The 16,188-nt window shown below is 40.9% G+C and overlaps 1 protein-coding gene across 2 annotated transcripts in view; it reads right to left on the reverse strand.

Moving 5' to 3' along the window:
- afap1 (actin filament associated protein 1) overlaps positions 1-16,188 on the reverse strand; it is a 265,294-nt gene that overhangs the window by 30,760 nt on the left and 218,346 nt on the right. For both annotated transcript variants that reach the window (XM_048604679.1, XM_048604669.1), the window contains exon 12: positions 14,601-14,718. In XM_048604679.1, the coding sequence (XP_048460636.1) occupies positions 14,601-14,718 (118 nt within the window). The remainder of the gene's footprint in view (positions 1-14,600; positions 14,719-16,188) is intronic.

The following is a 16,188-nucleotide window of genomic DNA, read 5'->3' on the forward strand; positions in this document are numbered from 1 at the left end:
GTTCTGAGGAAGGGTCACCGGACCCGAAACGTTAACACTGTTTTTTCCTTCACAGATGCTGCCAGACCTGCTGCGCTTTTTCAGCAACTTTGTTTTAATTCAAAATATATATTCAGTTCCTTGACGAAGAGATGGCCAAGGATAGCAAAAGAGGTTTCTCCAGAGTGTCAGGCAGTATGTTATACTCAGACCAAGGATATTAAAATGTCAGACTGAGCATTTAAAAATAAGACATACACTTGTAGTTAACATTAAACAGTAATACACATCAGGATAGTCAAGGTTGATAATGAGAAGTTAATATTTTGTGTTTAATAGTTTGTTAAAATAGTCATTTAGTATGGCAGAACTTCAGTATTGCTGAAAAAGGACAATTTGTTGAAACCATTCACCATGCATTTATCAAGATATTTCATAAGATGTGAGGACGCAATGGGAAAACAACATTTATACTTCATGAGAGCACAGTGCTGATTGGTTTACAAGTGGACTCCAATCTTGTTGAATTGAACCAGATGCTGTGTAAGCATGTTTTTTTACATCTGCAAAGAATATACCTCTGTGTATTAGTGTACCTAGCTTCTAATTCATGCAAATGGGCCACACTGCAAGCCTAAATCTTAAACTGATCATCAGCATAATTCTTTACACGGTTAATGTTACTTAACAAATGTTGTCCAATTGCAGAACCACATCTTTGGTTGGTCAATGGTAAGTTTGTAGGAGGAGGCTGGTTTGATATGGTCAATACCTTGATTGTTGTGAACAGCCAAAGAGATATGCTGTATGATACGCTTGCCATTCACAAGAATGTTGCTGTCAAGCCAAAAAGACATTTTGTCTATCACACAAATAAGCAACATGGTATATTTGTTTCTATGTATAGAAATTTAGAAGATAGGAGCAGGAGGCGGCCATTCGGCCCTTCGAGCCTGCTCCACCATTCATCACGATCATGGCTGATTGTCCAACTCAATAGCCTAATCCTGCTTTCTTCCCATAACCTTTGATCCCATTCACCCCAAGTGCTATATCTAGCCACCCCTTGAATACATTCAATGTTTTGGCATCAACTACTTCCTGTGGTAATGAATTCCACAGGCTCACCACGCTTTGGGTGAAGAAATGTCTCCTCATCTCCACCCTAAATGGTCTACCCCAAATCCTCAGACTGGTTCTGGACACACCCACCATTAGGAACATCCTCCCTGCATGTACCTGGTCTAGTCCTGTTAGAATTTTATAAGTCTCTACGAGATCCCCCCTCATTCGTCTGAACTCCAGTGAAAACAATCCTAAGCTAGTCAATCCCTCCTCATATGTCAGTCCCGCCATCCCCAGGATCAGCCTGGTAAACTTTTGCTGCACTCCCAAGAGCAAGGGCATCCCTCCTCAGAAAAGGAGACCAAAACTGCACACAAATATTCTAGATGTGGTTTCATCAAGACCCTGTATAATTGCTTCCATACTCAAAACCTTTTGCAATGAAGGCCAACATGCCATTTGCCTTCTTTACTGCCTGCTGCACCTGCATGCTTACCTTCTGCGGCTGGTGCACAAGGACACCCAGGTCCCGCTGCACGCTCCCCTCTCCCAACTTACAGCCATTCAGGTAGTAATCTCCCTTCTTGTTTTTGCTTCCAAAGTGAATAACTCCACATTTATCCAAATTATACTGCATCTGCTATTGATTTGCCCCTCACCCAACCTGTCCAGACCATGCTGAAGGATCTCTGCATCCTCGTCATAGTTCACTCTCCCACCCAACTTGGTATCATCTGCAAACTTGGAGATGTTACATTTTGTTCCCTTATCCAAATCATTAGTGTATATTGTGAATAGCTGGGGTCCCAGCACCAATTCCTGTGGCACCCCACTGGTTACTGACTGCCAATTTGAAAAGGACCCATTAATTCTTACTCTTTGTTTCCTCTGTCAATCAGTTTTCTATCCATCTCAATACACTTCCCTCAATCCTATGCGCTTTAATCTTGCGCAATAATCTCTTATGCGGGACTTGGTCAAACGCTTTCTGAAAGTCCAAATACACTACATTGACTGGCTTCCCCTTGTCAACTCTACTAGTTATATCTTCATAGCATTCCAACAGATTTGTCAAGCATGATTTTCCCTTCATAAATCTATGCTGAATCTGTCTGATCCTGCCACAGCATTCTAAATGCTCCAATATAAAGTCTTTGATAATGGATTTGAGAATTTTCCCCATTACCAATGTTAGGCTTATTGGTCTACAATTCCCTGTTTTCTCTCTAACTCTCTTTTTGAATATTGGAGTTACATTAGCTACGCTCCAATCTGCAGGGACTGTTTCAGAGTCTGTAGAATCCTGGAAGATGCCCACCAATGCATCAACTATTTCTAGATCCACTTCCTTGAGTACTCTGGGATGTAGATTATCAGGCCCTGGGGATTTATCTACCTTCAATCCCATCAATTTTCCTAGCACCATTTCTCTTCTAATATTGATCTCCCTCAATTCTTCCCTCTCACTGAATCTTGCATTTTCCAACATTTCTGGTATTTGATTTACGTCCTCTTTTGTGAAGACAGAACCAAAGTATATATTCAGTTGCTCAGCCATTTTTTTTGTCCCCTAGTATACATTCCCCCGCTTCTGTCTGTAGTGGACCTACATTTGTCTTCATCAATCCCCTTCTCTTCACGTACCTATAAAGACTATAACACTAAGAGTATCTATGTTCCCTACAAGCTTATTTTTGTACTGTATTTTCCCTTCTTAATCAATCCCTTGTCCTTCTTTGTTGAATTCTAAACTGCTCCCAATCCTCAGCCAAACTGTTTTTCTTGGCCAATCTGCATCCTTCTTCCTTGGATTGGATACTATTTCTAATTTCCTTTGTAAGCCATGGATTGGACCTCCTTCCCAATTTGTTTTTGTGCCAGACAGGAATTAACAGTTGTTGCAATTCCCCCATGCGTGCCTTGAATGTTTACCACTGCCTATCCACCGTCATCCCTTTAAGTAACTTTCCCCAATCTATCAACGCCAATACTTGCCTCATATCTTCATAGTTTCCTTTATTAAGATTCAGCACCCTAATCTCCCAATCAACTACCTCACTCTCCGACTTGATAAAAAAATTCCATCATGTTATGGTCATTCGTCCCCAAGGGGTCTCTCACAATTAGATTGGCAAAGATTCCTAGTCTAAGATGGTTCCTCCATATATTGGTCAAGAAAATCATCTTGTACACACTCCAGGAATTCCTCCTCTACAGCATCATGGCTAATTTGATTTGCCAAATCTATGTGCAGATTAAAATCACTCATGATCACCAATATTCCCTTATCACATACATCTCTAATTTCCTGTTTAATGCCAGTCCCAACATCACAACTGCAGTTTGGGAGTCTATATATGACATCTACTAATGTTTTCTCCCCCATGGTATTTCTCAACTCTACCTATACAGACTCCACATTGTTAGATCTAATATCCTTTCTCACTATTGTGAGAATTTCCTCTTAAACCAGCAATGACACTCCATCACCTTTTCCCTTTTGTCTATCGTTCCAAAATACTGAATACCCTGGGGCATTCAGTTCCCATCCTTGGTCACCCTGCAGCCATGTCTCCATAATCCCAATTATATCATACTTGTTTACATCTATCTGCATAATTAGTTCATCCACTTTATTGTGGATGCTCTGCGCATTAAGGCACAAAGCCTTTAAGCTTGTCTTTTTAACACTGTTTGTCTCACTCTTATTCTTCTCAATAGCCCTGTTTGAATTTTGTCCTTGGTTTCTCAGCCTATCACTTTTCTTATTCCCTTTTCTACTTTTTGCTTTTGTTCTTGATCCCTCCTTCTCTGACTCCTTACATAGGATCCCATCTCCCCGGCATATTAGTTTAAACTCTCCTCAACTGCTCGAGCGAGCACTCCCCCTAGAACATCAGACCCAGTCCTGCCCAGGTGTAACCCGTCCAATTTGTACAGGTCCCACCTCCCCAGAACTGGTCCCAGTGTCCCAGGAATCTGAAACTCTCTCCTTGATGCCATCTTTTCAGCCACGTATTCATTCATTATATCGTGTCATGTCTACTCTGACAAGCATGTGGCACTGGTGGTAATTCTGAGAGCACTACTTTTGAGGTCTGATTTCTTAACTTTCTTCCCAGCTCCTATAATCTGCTTTTAGGTAAAAGAAAAGGGATGAGGTCCTTTGTCATTTGTACCATGTCTACCATGACCACTAGCTGCTCACCCTGCCCCTCCAGAATGTCCTGTACCCGCTCCGAAACATTCTTAACCCTAGCACCAGGGTGGCAACATACCATCCTGGAGTCTCGTTTGCAGCCACAAAAATGCCTGTCTAATCCCCTTACAATGGAGTCCTCTATAACTACTGCCCTGGCACACATTTTACCCCTCTCCTCTGCAACAGAACCAACCTTGGTGCAATGAGTTTAGCTGCTGCTGCTTTCCCCTAAGGGGTCATGTCCCTTAACAGTATCCAAAACAGTACATCTGTTTTGCAGGGGGATGGCTACAGGAGATTCCTGCACAACCTGCCTATCTCTCTTGCTTTGTCTGGTGGTCACTCATTCTCTTCCGGTCTGCAGACTCTGAGCCTACAGTGTGACCACCTCCCTATACATGCTATAGAGTGATACCAGTGTAATATTAAGAACGTAGGCTCTACATCCCAAAGACAGGCAGTATAAATATTTGTTCATATATGTATATATCTCTCTATATAAATATATCTATATAAATCTATGTATATTCTTTGCAAATTGTCTTGATGACTGAAATATGAAAAGATTCAGCAGAATGTGATTTTTTCTTCAATACTTTATACTAAAGAATTTAAACAATACACAAGCTTTGTTAAACTTAAGACTAACTTGGTTAAATAAAGAGAAGGAAAGAAGGTGATAAAAATATAGAAAACTACGACAGGTTATAGTAAACTTTAATCAAGAATTGATGTAGAATGGATATGGTTAAGTATGGAACAGTTCATCCGAAAAGGCAGTTGAAAAATATTAATCAGTAAACAGAATATGTAAGTAGTTCAAAGACCAGCCTACACACCTGAAAATTTGAGAAAAGGAATGAAATAATCTTGCAAATCTCACTCCAAAAGCTGACTGAGGTGCTATATACTTCAGCTTTTGAGCACCGACAGTTTTATTTTATTTCTATGTTTAAGTAGTACTGAACCATTTATCATGTACCAATAATTAATTTTTAATTCAAATTCATTTAACTAAAACCATGAATCTGATTTTAGCTATTCCCAACAGGAACAGATGCACAGACCTGCAGTACTTCATCTAAATTAGGTATTACAACCAAAATGAACAGGGCATCCACATCTCTAACTTTGCTTGGTTGAGCTGCTATTGAGCTTTCCATTGATAAATCACAGACCTAAATGCATTGTGCCTATTAAATGATCACCACGACACTGCACATGGGTAGTAATGGTCAATTCGAATTTCAGGTCCAGCAAGCTTGAGACTGGAGGCTAATGGAACCATGATCGGAGCAGGGAGCAGGCTAAGAAAGTAGATATAAAGATAAATTTAATATGGTGGAGTTGGGATTCAAATAGGAAAGGTAGGGAAAGTGAAGTTCAATAAACGGTGAGATGGCCATTGAGATTAAATCCACAGGACAGAGGACAGTAGCAGCTAAATGGGCAGATGAGAACACAAGGGAAAGAGAAAGAGGGAAGAACAGGAATGTGAAGGAGAACAACCTCTCTGGAGGTGCAGAGACACAGCTAATGTAGAGAGTGGAATGGCTGCATCCCATGTAAATTTGGACAGTTACGGTGAAAAGGGAAATGAAATGGAGTAGGGACAGTCTGGGAGCTGAACTGCAGTCAAAAAGGAAAAATGGAGATCTTGTCTTTAGGCTGTACTCAAAAGGTGGCTAGAACTCTCCTTGATGTATATGGAGTTGGTTCCACACTATCATCTATTTTGAGACTTTGTTCATCAGGAAGGTATTAAGACCTGAAAGGACATCTTTGTAATCCTCTCGGACATCTTCAGCAATCAATGACTTAGTAACATGTGAAATGCTACAAATTGCTCTGGTACATGTACAGTTACCAGTCCATGCTTAATATTTCCTTCAGCTGAGATGAGTGGACTTTGCTTGACATCAACTAGCCGGAAGTGTAGATTTTTTTTTTATTTCCAATGCATCAGGCTCTTAGCTTCATTTGTCCTCCTGGGATGAATATCATTCTGTCATATACCTTCAACGTTACCTGAAAAGGATTAACTTTTGGGTGACCATCTTGAGTAGCTCCACACAGGTCTACAAACTCATGATGTTGCACAAAACACCAATGTCTATCTGGAACTTCACAATGACTTGAAGCTCTCCTTCTCCAGTCACAATTCTAACAGTCACAAACCATTTACCACCTTTAGACTTGACAGTGCCAACCTGTCGTATTGTAGAGTGATTCTTCAGGATCATTAGCTGACATGTCTCCAGCAGCCATCTTACTAGGCTTGCTTTGCTTTTTTCTAGGTAAACACATGCATGCAACATGATTCCACTTCTTACACTTAGAACACTGCCTTTCCCATGCTGGCCAGGCTTTCGTTGCCATTGTACGGTGTCCTCTGCAATATTTCTTCCATTTTTCCAATATGTTGTTCTCATGCAGCCTGGAATGTCTCTTGACATGATGCAAAGATTCATCAGTTCTCCCATTAATATGTCCTGTGGATGTTGACAATATCAGAGCTTCTCCATGTGTCACCAGATTTCTTGAAAATAGGACTCTCCTCTCTCAGAAGACTCTTATGTCTATTCTTATGACTCTCCTCTCTCTTATACCCAAGACACTCCCATCTCTGATGAGACAATCTTTCAGATCCCCAATTGTCAGGCTATAATACACTGATCAATAATCTCCCTGCCCCTCTTAACTTTGATGCTGAACACATACTGCTAAAAGCAACATTAATTTGGGGTTTAAAGTATGTCTTCAAGCCTTTAAAATCTCTCCTATCTGGGTTCTCTGCTCCTCAGTGACATCTAGATCTGATTTGATTTCATTTATTATTGTCAAATGTACCAAGATATAGTGAAAAGCATTGTTTTGCGTGCTATTTGAGCAAATCATACCTTATACAACAGGACAATAGAACAAAATATAGTGTTACAGCAACAGAGAAGATGCAGAGAAAGATCAATTCTCATATACGAGAGGTCCATTCGTAAGTCTGAAAACGGCACAGAAAAAGCTGTTTTTGAATCTGTAGGCACATATATTCAAACTTTTGTATCTTCTGCCCAATGGAAGAGGGTGGAAGACAGTATAACTGGGGTGGGAGGGGTGCACTGCAGCTTGTGGCACACTTTCCCCAGCACTGGGGGAAGCAGTGGTGCTATCACGGGACTAGAATTCAGCACCTCTTGCCAATGTTCTGGGAACAGGAATTTGTATCCCACCATGGCAATTGGGGAGATTTGAATTCAATAAAATCTGTGATTAACAAAAACTCTGTTCACTGATGTCCTTTAGGGATGGAAATCTGCCTTCATTACCCAGTCTGGCCCAGGTGTGACTCCGGACCCACAGCAATATGATTGACTCTCGACTGCCCTTTGGGTAATTAGGGACGGGCAATAAAGGCTGGCTTCACCATAGATGCCACATCCTGTGAATGAGTTAAAGAAAGGTTGCAAGTCTTATTGCTAAGTGTTTATTTTATTTAATTGCCACTACTTCATAAATTTGCCATTGAGACAGGGACAGATTCTAATTCTCAGATTTCCTTTCACTTTCATAGCAGCAGAGAATGGAAAATTCACAGACATTCTGACTCACCCAACATTTCAAAGTTGCAGGCAGCTGTTTTTAATTCTTTATAGTAGCTGGCTGTCTTACAACTCTGAAAATTCAGTCAAGCTCAGCTCCTCCAGTTCTGACACCATCTTTCAACGAATGTGTTTGACAGTTGCTATCAAGTGAAAGCAAGTTACAGCAGAGGAAGAGATCAAAAAAATGTCAGGAAGCTAGCCAGTGCATTATGCAAAAATGCAAGAGGAACGGCATCTGGAGAAATGCAAAGTACAGCAGGGTGCACTGGATAGCACATCATATAGGAGACTTCTTCATTGGAGGCACATTCTGGCCAATCTTTTTATAACTTTAGTTTTAAAAGCTTCAGCAATTGTGGGGGCGAGGAGTGGGGTGAAAGGAGGGGATAGCGGCCTGTGTCAGCTTTTGGCAGGAAGGTCTTAGACCTCCAGGTCATCAACTCTCCTGATCCAGTCCTGCCAGGTGGTGGTCCCCATCAGTACAGGAAACTAGAGGCCAACTGGAAAATCCCAGTCAGCTCCGAGCCAACCTCTGCAAAAAAGGAAGCGAAGGCTGGATGGAACTGAGAAAATTACACACTGGCCAGCAAGGCTAATGCTTGGCCCCTGCCATTATCAATCCCAACCCTGGCTAGGGCTGGAAGTCTAGCCCATACTGTCGGTCACGCATAACACGCTTGGAATGGAGGAAGTAAGTCTACCCCAGCATTTTCCATTTCTGTGATGCTACTGCCTCATCTTCACTGGATGTGAGCCGCACAATCTCCCTTACTACAGCACATTCAACTATACTATTTTATAGGAAATGCTTTTGAACCTGCAGTAAGATTCTGAGGTCATTATTCTCCAGCAGGATTGTTAAAGGTAAGATTATTCAATCTCACAGAATGTGAACAGAGATGTCTCTGATTATATCAGTATTGCTGAAATGAACTCCCCAATAACTGAATTCAACATGCAGCCACAGAAGTCGAGGAATTTCTTTTCTTGATAGTGCAGACTGCTCACAAATATTGAAGGAGGTCAAGTGTTTCTTTTTTAAGATTCATTTTGACCACAGGATGCCTTGCCAGAAGTCGACAAGCTATCCTGCAATATTTTTCACAAGGGCATCTTCTTCTATGTTTCTGCTGCTAATGTATGGCTTCCTCCCAGCTGCCCAACCAAATAAATACTTCTTGTGTGGCTTTGCCTTTTTGTCTGGATATTGTTAGCAGGACTGCTCGGCGCCTCGAGAAACTGGGAAATGTATTCCTCATCAGTTTACCCTATAGTCACTGGAATCTCTCCGAATCAGATGCAAAATTGGTCATACCATACTTCCACTGTCAAATGATGACATTTACAGGCTGCTACACATTATAAGAAGACTGGACTATGCATTGCAACAATAGGTTTCATGAATCTCCTTTGATTCTTGGTTCTTTGTTGAGGTGATATAATCCTGAGTCAGATTCTACTCAAATTGAAATTAAAGCTCCCTCCCCATCAAAAGACTCTCAGGACAGTACAGCATGGGGTTAGATGCAGAGTAATGCTCTCTCTACTGTTTTAAGCTGTAAGTGAAATTTCCTCGACACCGCCTCCATCAAACACTCCTTGGACAGGGACAGCACAGGGTTACATACAGTAAAGCTCCCTCTACCTCTTTTAAACTGAAAGTAATACTCTCTCCACTCATTTATTAAAACAGGAAGTTAAAAAATAATAATGAAACAGCCCCTCCTGGGACACTGTATTGAAATAAAACAATCTGACAGTTGAATGGAAACTTGTATAACAAAAAAGAGAAACTTATTAAATTAAAATAACGTTATCCGGGTTTATGATGCAGCCAAGTCCCTGTGGTGCCCATTGGTCTCCAAAGGCCTTGACCGTGCCAGTGAGTATTGCGTGCTCCCTCACTAAGGATAGCAGAGTGTGGATGTAACCATGAAAGAGGGCCAGACAGTCAGGAATGGCAAGCCCCTTTCATGGCCTGCTCCTTTGACCTGTCGATGACCACCTTAGCCAGGCCCAGGAGCAGACCCACAAGAAGGCTTTCTGACCGGTGTGCCCCTCCCCACAACAGGAGCCCGTAGATCAGGAGCGTGGGACTAAAATTTAAGGAGCAGCCCTTCCAAAAAGTTAAAAAGGGGCTGCAAATGGAAAAATTCTAAATATATATGACAAGCGGTTTCCTCCAGGCAACAAAAACTGCACTTGGCCTGGCACCCAGTGAACTCACTCAGTCTACAATTGCACGGGACTGCTGTGTAGAGCACTCTCCACTCCACCCCATGTCACATCAAAGCAAATTCGAGTGGTGGGCAAAGGTGGGGAAGCAGAAAGTGTGCAGCAGCAGCCTGGGGCATGGGCAGGATTTCCCCAAGAAGATTCAGATTGTGGTGCGTCACATTGTGGCAGAAGGGGTCTGTTGCGCATGGCTGATGTTGAGTTCTGGATGGACATAAGTCAATTTGTCCAGAAGCCCACCACATGCCTGAGCCGTTGCAATTTCACGTGAGGTGTCAGGGCCGAGTACCTTGTTCCTCAGACTCTGGATGGCTCGGGTCAAAAACAGGACATTGGACAATGACCTCTTGGCCAGCTGCGCTCCGTCCACCATCTAACGTGTCTCTGACTCTGGGCAGCCCAGTGCCCCGAGCCTTCCCCTCCATCAGCCAGCAGAGACCACAATGTTGGAGGAACCTGTTCCTGAGCAGCGGCTCATGTACGAGAGCCGCCACTCCTGTGGGGAGAGCTCCAGCGTGAAACCACCGTGACCCAGACTTTGATTGGGTCAAGTATAAGACAGGCAATTCCCACAGGAAGGTCCAAAGAAAGGACAACTTCGTGAACAGAAAGTGCATGTTGTAACAGAGGCTGCACACCTGACAGAAGAAATACGTCATCAGGGTGCTCCACCTCAGAGGAAGCTCGATATGAAAGGTATCGCTGCAGGGTCTGAAGGCGGAACGTTACTGCCTGGGTGCAGAGGCACATCAGCAACTGAGTCAGATTTTACACTGTCCAATAGCTGTATCAAAATTGCTAATAACAGTTTTGCCCTGTTAGACTTAAATGGAAATAAAATCACAGAGACATATTCAGGACTTTCCAATGTTCACCAAATATGGCAAAGGTAGAAATTTACCTCTTTGCGAACAGCTGGCATTGCTAAAAGGCTGGACAGCTATGGCAAAAACCATTTGTTATAACCAAATGCAAAAGCAATATCCCATGGCTGTACAGCGGGGAGATGCTTGGGTGAATCATTAAAAACAGCTCAGTGATGCCAAGTTAATATTAAACAATGCAGACATTTGGGCCTGGAGATTACAATTATATCTCAATTTTAGATCTATCACCCATTAAAAAAAGGGAAACAGGCGATGGAAAATTCTTCTGTATTTCTTGGTGGGTGACTGAGAGTGGAATCAATTGCAATCCAGGAGCAGATCACCTACCAACTATAATTAATTAAGGTCAGAGGAACCAGAACTGTGAAAGCATGAAGTGGGAGGGAACTTAACTACAAAAAAAAAGTTTGGTTCAGTCAGACTTAGTTTCATTTTGAATTTTACGTTCAGGAAAAATTATGACTATTCAAATAATGTCTTGCTTCTTATAAAATAAAAAGCAAAATAAAAGATCTGAACTAAAACTGGAATACAAGAACTGGACTGGCCATACAGTGGCTACAAGAGGAGGTCAGAGGCTAGAATCTTACAGTGAGTAACTCACTTCTTGACTCCCCAGAGCCTTTCCATCGCCAACAAGGCACAAGTCAGGAGTGTGATGGAATACCACCCACTTGCCTGGATGAGTGCAGGCCCAACAACACTCAAGAAGCTTGACACCATCCAGGACAAAACAGCCCGCTTGATTGGCACCACACCCACAAGCATCCACTCCCTCCACCACCGAGGGTCAGTAGCAGCAGTGCCTAATATCTACAAGATGCACTGCAGAAATTCACCAAAGATTCCTTAGACACACCTTCCAAACCCATGATCACTCCCATCTAGAAGGTTAAGTGCAGCAGGTACGTGGGAACACCAACACCTGCAGGTAACCCTCCAAGTCATTCACCATCCAGACTTGGAAATATGTCACTGTTCCTTCAGAAGGAAGGTGATGCCCTTGAGAAGGTGATGGTGAGCTGCCTTCTTGAATCACCGCAGTCCATGTATAAGTAGACTCCAGCTAAAAATAAATGGGTATCCACTAGGTCTATGTGAAAACTTCAAACAAAATGGTAGCAGGACACTAAGTTTAGCCTTGTGATTTGCAGAGTGCTATCAGCCTGTTACTGCATAGTAGAGGCCCTGAATATCGGCTCATACGTCTTTCAACACTGGAGTCAGAGAAAACTGCTGCTCAGAATGAAAGGAAAAGAATTGAGGCAATGATCCAGAAAAATTACCCCAAATAAATTGCATAGGGAAGCGATCATATAACCAAGAATGATTACAATTCATGAAAGTCTTAAAAAGGAGAACATCCCATGTGATGGAGTCCTTCCTTTGGTTGACAGAAAATCTCAGTTGTTGATGCTTGGAAAACGAATGGCAGACATTGTTGCAGTTTCAGTAGGAATCCAGCAGATGGCTGTCTTTGCTCTACTTTTACTTCAGAAAAGCATTCTGCGATGATTCAATTTCCAATTCACAAAAAGACATATGGCAACATACTGTGTAACTAGAGGTTATTCAAAGTAGTTGTCTCATACTGGAACCACAACCATAAAATCCCCAGGGCAATGAACCTGAAATCACTTTAAGCACCAGTTCCCTTAAGGGCTCCTAAAGTTCTATAAATCTTTAAAATTAAAGTAAATGCAATCCAAACTATTTTCTCAACAACTAAAATACAAATTTATACTGTGAGGGAATGAATTTCTGAGAGAGACTCTCTCTTTGTTTGCTGTAACTTCAGTACAACAGTCACATATACCAGATGACCAATGTAATCATCCTTTATACTGTTTTTCGGGGGATTCTGCAGCTCTTTTCAAGTTGTGGTAAACAAGCAAAAGGCCCTCTCTGAAATTCATCCCCAATGTTTTTAGCACAAGTAACACTGCAATCAGGCTGAAAATGCCTATTTAGAGACTGAGGTGATTAGTATGACTCTGCCTGGAAAAGGGCACCGATTTGTTTTTAGAAATGCACATGCATAAGAATGTGACATCATAAAGGATAAAGTAAACATACATTTGGTGGATTACAAAAGTACCTGTGAAGCTGTTTTGACTGGTCCCTTTTCTGCAGCAGAGATGTTAGTTTTATTAGTCATAGACCGCGAAGAAGACAGAGATGAAGAGGCAAGAGTTTTGTTATTTTTAGAAGATAGTTTCTCAGTGGAAAGCCTACTCTGGACCCCAAGTGGTTGCGATTTGCGGGCAATTGGTTTTGGTGGTGGAACGTTGTCGTACAGGTCAGTGCTGTCACCATGAACTTCCTCATACCACAGCGTGCTAGCGTTAGTAGTGAAAACCTCCTGCTCCTGTGATATACAACATAGAACAAGCTTCAGCTGTTAGAAGGAATGACATGCAGACTACATGTCTTCAATTTGGCAAAAAGATATTGCAATACTGTGATATAGCCAAAGTATTGAATGGTAAAGGAACACTGCTCACATTCTTACTGCATGCTCTAACTCACTGTTAGCATAATTTATATAACTTTCTTTTGTTGTTCATGCCTTGAATCATATCCTGAAATGTAACTTTAATTGAAATATTCTTTGGGCACACCATTTGATTCAGCGTTGAGGTACTTTTAGAGCAGTATTTAAATTTAGATCCATCAGACTCAAACAATATTTTTTACATAGCTTTGAATATCAAAAGACCAGAGCACTGGGGAAGAACCAATGATCATGGTACAAAGTGTGAAAAGACCTTTTTTTCTGGCTCTGTCCAGTAATGGGCTTCAAATAATAAATGTGATTCAGAACCATTGCATTAAAAATACCCAAGTTTCATCACATCATCAAAAATAGATTCCGAATGCTAGTTGCCATCTCTGAGCATAATTGAAGCATAAAATGTTACAGAATGATCACATTATCATTTTGCTGCTTAAAATACTTCACAAATTTCAACTCAATTTGGATTGAGAGAGCTGTGGATAGTAAATTACTCAACGATTTCAATACAAACCTGTGCAGTCAAAAGTTTTTAATGTTCTCAAAATTTTAACAACTGTTTATCTTATCTTTGCAGTGCTTTGTCACAAAATGGTACTAGACTTACCAGTGGGGGGGATTCAGTGCATTCACTTATTTAACCAGATGACCAGAGTGCTGGCAAAGACTAATTAGCCTGTATTTATAATTAAACAAATTTGTTCTCAGTTCATGGTATGATTAACTCCTTATTGAGGTAATATTTTCTGCAGTTACTTCAAGGCAAACTATATTTTCTATTTGGAAATTGAATTAATTTAAGACTGAAAGCATAATTTTATATAAAGAATTCATGTTTTGGTTTAATCCTTACAATGAAAAGCCTTTATAAATTCTTACATAAACCAAACTGTAAAATTTCTTCCCCACCAGACTATTTTAAGCTCTGTTAACAGCAAGTTAAAAATTTTTGCAAGGACAAATAAAAGAGATGCATTTGTGCCTTAAGAAATTGTCTATATTGTCCCCTGGACCTAAGAAAAGAATGCCCGAGATGCGTTGTTGAACTTACAACTAGTTTCTAGGCATTGATTGGTTCTAATTTTGCATAAGAAAGACTGCTAATTCAAATGCCTTACTGTTCCATTTAGGCAAGGTACATCATCATAATGAAGAGAAATTCCACGCGGGCATGCATATCCATTAGGCATGTTGCCACCATATCTATTTGGTGATATCGACCGTCTGTGTAATAAACTGAAAAAGAAAAACAAAATTGGCAAATGATCAATATCTATATCATGCATGTTCCGGTAGAAACAAATGGCCCTTTCATAATAATTCCACTGTAAGTTCACTGCGACAGCAAGGCCAGAAACTAAACTGGAGCTTGGATAGCCTGGATCCTGGTTTTCCTTGCCAGTTTCCCTGAAGCTTTGGTCAGAGTCCAAGGTAAGAGACATAGGATGCAAAGTGGGCGGGGTGAGAGAAGGGGGTAAAAGCCACTAGGTGGTAACAGATTGTCTCTCAGCACATGTAAATGGGGTACACCAAAGATTTAGACTTTTTTTTCTATTCTGTATTCTTTATAAACAAAGCAAATGCGTCAGACTGAAACATATATCTGGGAGAAGTCTTGAAACCTCAGAGTGGAGACTCTCCGCTAAATGTACTGCCTTCCTTTATGGGCATTTGGGATGTATTTCTAAAGATGTAAGCACCTGACAATGACAAACAAGCATGAAAATCAAAAAATAAAATGGTATTGACATTCATTTTCCCATGGTCCACAGAGAAGGAAGATAAGCGACTTTCCTTCACAGTTCTACCAAGGCTTCTACGAACAGAGGTTGGAAATGGATGAAAGTGGGATAATTCCGATCCATAACTCCTATCTATGAAGATTATCACCTATATCCACAACGGTGTTGTTGAATTGAGATCTCTTCACATGAAGAATCACAGGTAGAAACCAGCATCTGATTACACAGTGATGTAGTAGATTTCTAATACGGTGTGTAATATTGCACTGTTAAGATTAACAAAGTACTACATACAGTGAGTAACGTATCAGCTGCAATACACATATATGAAGCCAATGTGTTAGTCACTGTATGTAGTACTTTACTAATTCCTTGTTATACAAATGTTGCATAGTGTACCCAAACCTGATGCACTGATAGACCACACATAGAGCAAAGTATAACCTTACACAAGCCACAAAAATATATTTCATACAATTGTAAAAGCTGTAAAGGTAAAGACCAGTAATCCAGACAAGTGAAGTGCTCTGGCCTGCAGGCTGTAGGTTGGGCACTCCTAGTGTAATGTATAAAACTCAATAAAATTTCTAAGAAAAATATCTGCTTTTACTTAATCAGTTAAGTCTTAAATTCAAACAGCTTTTGCTTTGCTGACAGCTATCCTATATTGTGTAGTTGCTTGTGTATAAATAATTTATAACTAATGGATTGCAATGCTTAAAAAATTCTATAGAACGATACAGAGAAGGAAGCCAGTGACCCATTGTGCTTGTGCCAGATATTTGCAGGAGGTATTCAATTAGTCCCACTCTCCCATTTTTATCTTACAGCCTGATAACATTTTTTTTCCCCTTTTCAAGTATCCAACTCTTTTTTTAAAACGTTATTACTGAATCTGATTCAACCATCTATTCGGGTAGTACATTTCATACAGACCATAATAACGCCCAGCAAAAGAAGTATT

The sequence above is a fragment of the Rhincodon typus genome, chromosome 1, assembly GCF_021869965.1.
Source record: "Rhincodon typus isolate 14 chromosome 1, sRhiTyp1.1, whole genome shotgun sequence".
In the NCBI taxonomy this organism is placed as follows: domain Eukaryota; kingdom Metazoa; phylum Chordata; class Chondrichthyes; order Orectolobiformes; family Rhincodontidae; genus Rhincodon; species Rhincodon typus.